Raw genomic sequence first — 6,406 nt, forward strand, 5'->3', positions numbered from 1 at the left:
CAGAAGGCGGTTGTCCTTGGGTCACTCCGTGTTCTTAGGGTGCACGAGGCTTTTGCTGGATCGTCGTATTGATTCCTTTTCAGACTGTAACCACCTATCTCATGGTTGTGAAACGTGGTTGTGGCTGAAATTTTACCTCGATTTCGCTGGAAGCGGGTGCAATTTTTCAGATTAGCACCCGCTCCCGGCGAAATCCTGCGGTTGTCCTTATGACAAATTTTTAATTATATGTGTGTGTGTGTGCGCGCGTATGTCGCTCACCATATCTCGCCAACTCTTTGAACGATTTGAATTTTACAAGTCTTATTTTCTTCGTTTTTTTCACAACGAAGGCGGCTAAAGAAATATATGCACGACTATAGACTCTTTGAGACTCTTTGCTCTAGTTTTATAAGTAGAAAATAGTTTTTTATTTAATTCAGTGTTTCACTTTTTGTGGCCAATTAGGAAATTTGATTTTGTTTCGCGTATTTTAATAGAATAATAAACTATTTTTTGTAAGTGAAAGTGTAGTTTGAGGAAGCTTAGTGCCAATTCATTGGCAGCTATTTTTTTTACTAGTCTTTTAAACTTTTTTTTCCTAATTTCTGTATACCACAATTTTAAAGCGAAAAGCTCGTGATAATGAAAAATGTAAAATAATAGAAGAATATATTTTACTTTAAATTATCCAGGCGCACGTATTTGTGTATTTTAAAGTTTGTCGACGATTAACGCAAAATGAATTTTGTAGCAATATTAAAATTAAAAAGTACAACCAATTAATTTTGTTTATACTGCAAGTGTATAATTATTATATTCTACATTTGCAACTGATCACGTACTGATACTGGTACGGGACAAGTTGCGTAGTTGCAGGACATACGAAGTTAGATTAACAATCGGCTTGCATTGTACATGGCGAACAATATTAATCTTACTGCATTCGATCAGCTGGCGTTCCTTGATTGATCCGATAGTGTTCTATATCTGCGACTATCTCATTACAGTATTATCGTAACTTTGACCGTTTATCGTCCTTTACTCTTGCACTTTATTGTATGAACGATGTTTGTTACTTTAATTATTAACATGTGCCGTGTAAATTTGAGAACACGTGAGATTTGATATTTAAATAATTAGTGCTTAATTTTTCCCGACACATATTTTCCGGCGCCTCAACTCGGCGCACTGCTCACGCGAAGCACCTACGTGACAAATTCGTTCAATTCTCGCTGTTTGTCGTTATTCGAACCAGCCGAGTCAAACGGAGCGAAGCGTAGCGTGTATGTCTATATCACCGCACTGCTGTTTTGAAGCCGAAATTTCGCGTATGAAAACATTGAACGGGTCGGGTTTTGCTTTGCCCCACTTAACGCCGTTTGATACTTTAATGTGAGTATTTCATACGTGGAGCTGCTCCGTTTTCGGATTTTTAGAAGCGCAGCTGCTCGTTGTTTAAACGTAACGCGTCTATTATTTTGAATCATAAAAGTTCTATCTAACCGACGCGCTGTGATTCAGATTTCGTTCCGTGCCCAATATAAAAGTGGAACAGTGTGTGTTCGATGCTTTAGAACAGCTGATATTCAATTTATGAATTTGCGAGTTCTACATAAAGAACAGCTCCATGTTAATACTTACTTAATCGATGTAGTTCGGTATTGTTATAGCGTCGATTCGATGCTCAAACAGATAAAATTACAAATTAAATGAAGAGATCCTGTTCCACTTTTTTACCTGCAGAGTACTAATTTAAGCGAAGCGTATTAGTGCAAGGTACTATTGAGCTAATACAGTTGCATATTTTTTTCGTCACATCGCACGATTTGAAATATAACTATGCTTATTTGTTTCTATTAAAACATAGAAGATTATATTGTCGTAAATTAATGCTCAAAATTACCAAAATTATTAATGGTTCTTATTGAGTCAATTTTCTCCAATTACAGAGCGATCAGGAATTGGAGCACTCTACAGTAGAAAAATATTGTTTAAATAAAATGATCAGATAACTCACAAGGCACATTAGCCATTCCTTCCAAAAAATATACATATATTTAGGGCGGATTCTTTTTCAATATCAAGCGACTATATAAGCCAAGTTACAGCCAATTCCCATTATGAGCCGAACATTCTTGTTATCAGTTGACATGAACTCCACCAATTTGTGATATTATTTTTTATTAGGAAATGCATTTAAACTTTCAGATCAACTTACAATCATATGCTAATGTTCCAACCGCGATCGGCACATCTGTATCCCCCGGTATCACGACTGGCTCGAAATTAATTTTCAAAGCTTTAGAAACAGGTGTGCTGATTATATTCTAGAAGGAATACATATAAATTAATAAATTACGAGTATTCGTCAAGATTCAAACTTTTTTCTTTCGACATTGAAATTTTAATTACCTTCAATTTTACACTTTCAAAATGTAGACATGCTAGACTCAAACCGAGTTCGACCAAAAAGTCTTTGGAATCAGTGGTTCTTTAAGACGTTACTCTCTAAACCCATTTTATAAGGTAAAAAAAAACAGTTTTATCAAATCTAAGATCATTAATACAGAAACTAAAATCAAAAACAGTAAGTTAAGCCCATGATGAACTAGAGTCATAGATTAAAACTAAAATTGTTTTTAATTTTGTTTTTCAAGTGGGTTCTCAAAGCATTTGCGGCTTGATGCAGACAAAGTGCACCGGAATATACAATATGAAGTACACTGGAACCGGGATTTACCAGAGGTTTCGGGGATACCCCCAATAGCCTTCACAGTGAATCGGAGTTCTCCGAACCGTTTTCATTATCCTTTTTCCCTATAGCTTCTTATAATGCCGAACCGAAAACTGCGCAGTTCCGCAAAACTTGCAAGCGTCTCTCTCTCTCTCTTTCTCTCGCCCCCTTGCCTTGACATAGACATTAATTCTTTTCATTCAAAGTTCGGTTGTAAATCATCTCTACAAAAATTTGTAATAGGTTTACAAAATCTATTGAAAATCATTTCACAGCTTTTTAAAAATATCCCAACGTAGGTAATCTGCTGGGTTAATAATTTTCTAGAAATTTTTTCATGTAATTCCAATCGAAAAATGACATAAGGATAATTTATCAATCTTGTTGAAATCTATTACAAATAACGATAAATATTTACGGATCTCTTAAAAACCAAAATTTCAAGTGTTGAATATGAAACTTTTTTAATTTTGGTTTAATCGAAAAGTTTTATTTGGACAGTGGCGAAATACATTTGATATCTAGTGAAAATTTAGATAGACATTTCTTAATCTATCAGAAAAATAGTTTTGTCCATTTTTTGGAAATATTGAAAATATTGAAAACCATATAACTTTTTTAATTTTCATCAAAATTAAAAATGACATTACGATAAATTGCATGTATTTTGCCAGATGCCAACAACTTTAAGAAAAACGTTTTAAACTCTTTCAAAAATATTTTTTTCGAATTATTGAAATGCTTACTTCCCTTTTTACGTGCGAACATTTAAATACTTTTTTCTATAATCGTTTGCATAAGTGATCTAAATAGTAATATATTTCTTCTTTTAGAGCAATTTTTTAGTAAAACTGTTTCTATTATGTTCAATAATCGAAAACTAAATTACAATAGCATTGTCGCTCAGTGCTATTTGTCTCTGAGTTTTTGCTACGTTGTCCAGGACCCGTCGTCGTGGTAGATGAGTCGATGCCCCAATGCCAGCGGAAAGCAACTTTCGTATACCTGCAACGGATGATCCTTTCATTGTTATGATATTAAGCGCGGGAACAAAAACTGAAATTATGAAACCATGGTTTCATTCAATTTTAATCAGTTGAATTAATTTACTTATTTGATCAGAAAAAATGTAAAAAAGTTTTATTAACATTGGTTAATATTTTCAGTAATAAGGGAAATCTTTAAATGCATACAAAAGTAAAACCACCACCTAAGTTAATTCAAGATCATTAATTCTGCTGAAAAAAAAAATATATATAATATATAATATATATTACATATTTATATAGCATAATTAAAATTTTTGGGTATGCGCCATCCCTCTGACAAAAGTTTTCTCGTAGATGGATGCTTCTTTCAGGATGTTCACTTTACGGTTCTATAAAGCCAAACAGTACATCTAACCGTTTTTGCATTTTTTTTTCAAATTAATTGCGTGAAAATTAATCAGTTTTTTGTTGCTCCTGTAAAATTTGGGGTTTGGATCTTACGCCAGTATGCAGTGTGCCTCTTTAATTGTAAAAATAAAATCAATTTGACTTTGCTACACAGGGATTTTTCGGGTATTATGGGCATTTATTTTTTTCTAAAAATCGTTAATTCAAAAAGTCATTCAACTTTTAAAATAAAATTATAATCGGAAGTAACAAAAAAATAGCAACCAAAAAGACATAGCAACAGTTTTCTTAACTACATAAACAATGTTCTAATTAGACACATGCCAATCAATATTTCTGTTTGGCAGTCTTAATACAAAGATATTTCGTACTTAATTAAATTAGTTTACGAAACTAAGTATTGCTAGTGATTTTAAACTACGCGGACCCACATACACATACTCATTTTAGCACAAAGTAACAATAGTACCAGAGATGAGGGGGGAGTATGCTCATGTAGTGGAATAAGAGACTGTCAAAGTCGGACTGCTAAAAGCACCCCCTTGAGCGATGGTCCTATTCCCGAGAGTTACTTTGCAGTTTTCGATATTTTTTTAGAAATTTCACGTCGGCAATTGATGGAATTAGAGAATGGTAAAATTGATTTGCTACCGGAGTTACAATCACAGGAGTTACCTTTAACACACACACACACACATTTAAGTAAATATTGCACAAACATTTTAAATTTCTATTGTTTTCTTAAACTTGAGGTAATATCCGAAATAATCAACATTTTGTAATGTTCTTAGGCTCATTAGGCTCATTTTAAAGCTATTTTTCCACAGCATCACAATAGCCTTTGATCATAAATCTAAAAAAATACGATCGCAGTGCATAAGAGCGTAAATGTGTAATAAAAATTTGGAAACAATTGAAAACACCTCATCTATAGTCAAATCAGAATAAAAATTGAAAAAATTTATATTTTGAGGGAAAATTTGTCAGAAACTTAATGGTTATATGATTCACATATAAATAAAAAATTATCACGAAGAATATTGAAATTCCTTCATTTTATAAAGAATTTTGAGAGCATTCAACTCTTTAGAAAAAAATTTTTTTAGATGTGACATAATTAAAAACAATCATTAAAAAAGAGGCTAACTTAATGTTTTGACCGATAGTGTATATTATTAATTATAATACCTTAAATTTTGTTTTAAAATACCCAAAATCAGTAAATATATTTTATAGATAATATATGTTATGTAATATCGGTCATAGATGGTATTAATATAATCTGTAGCTGATATACATTTCTATGATTTATGAAAGTAAGTATTTGAAACGGCACTTAGGACTCGGCGAGTGGGCATACAAATGACAGCACTTCCTGCACTTTCCGCGTTTTATAACCCTCATTTCAGGGAAATAATCTTAAATTAATTCTCTAGCGAAATAAAGTGTACCCTCCACCACCGAATTCCTTCACCAGTCTGTAAACGGCAACTTTCAACTCGCAAAATAGGTGGCGTAAAACGCCCATGTGTTGCATACAAGATATTTACCTAGTAGGTTTTAAGTTTTAAAAAAAATTAAAAATGTTTAAAAATTTTTAAAAATTGCGACAATTTTTTGATAAAATGCAGATTTTGAAGATTTAGACAAAAATTTAGAAACGTTTTTTGAATTTTGTAAGGTTTTAAGAGAGTAAAAATTTGTTCTTAAAATTCATGGGGAAATTTGAATTGATTTTTTTATTTAAAAAGAAATTAATTTAAAGAGAATATTTAAAAATATTTCAAAACATTCAAAAAGATTTCCAACATTTCCAGAAAGAGTTCTGCAAATTGTAAGGTAATTATTTTAATCACGCAAATCAGAAAAAATCTATAAGAAGAATTCGAATAATTTTTCCAGCAACTTTTGATAATTTACGCTAATTTGGAAGAAGATTTATAGTTACTTGTCATTAATTTCCCAAAATTTAATTTAATCTTGTCTATAAATTTTCGAACATTCTCGATCATTTATGGTAATTTTATAGATAAATATAGTAACTTGCCATAATTTGCCCAAAATTCTTTTTTAAACATTTCCCTAAATTTCCAAAAATTTCTGAAAATCTCCGGTCATTTATTTACGGTAATTTGATCAATTATATATGGTTAATTTCCATAAATAACAGCAAAATTCTATTATCCGTATCCAAAAGAGTGACCCAAAATTTCGCCTCTTTTTTCGACCTCATGAATTTGATTCTAAATTGGTTTAAACTATAGCTCTTCATGATATTTGAAAGTAGAAAAAA

The 6,406-nt window shown here is 31.7% G+C and overlaps 1 protein-coding gene across 2 annotated transcripts in view; it reads right to left on the reverse strand.

The window, feature by feature from the left end:
- The window catches only part of LOC117173345 (transmembrane protein 131), a 462,351-nt gene that overhangs the window by 180,859 nt on the left and 275,086 nt on the right, over positions 1-6,406 (reverse strand). For both annotated transcript variants that reach the window (XM_033361843.1, XM_033361842.1), the window contains one exon: positions 2,201-2,309. In XM_033361843.1, the coding sequence (XP_033217734.1) occupies positions 2,201-2,309 (109 nt within the window). The remainder of the gene's footprint in view (positions 1-2,200; positions 2,310-6,406) is intronic.

This window comes from Belonocnema kinseyi, chromosome 5 (assembly GCF_010883055.1).
Source record: "Belonocnema kinseyi isolate 2016_QV_RU_SX_M_011 chromosome 5, B_treatae_v1, whole genome shotgun sequence".
NCBI lineage: Eukaryota > Metazoa > Arthropoda > Insecta > Hymenoptera > Cynipidae > Belonocnema > Belonocnema kinseyi.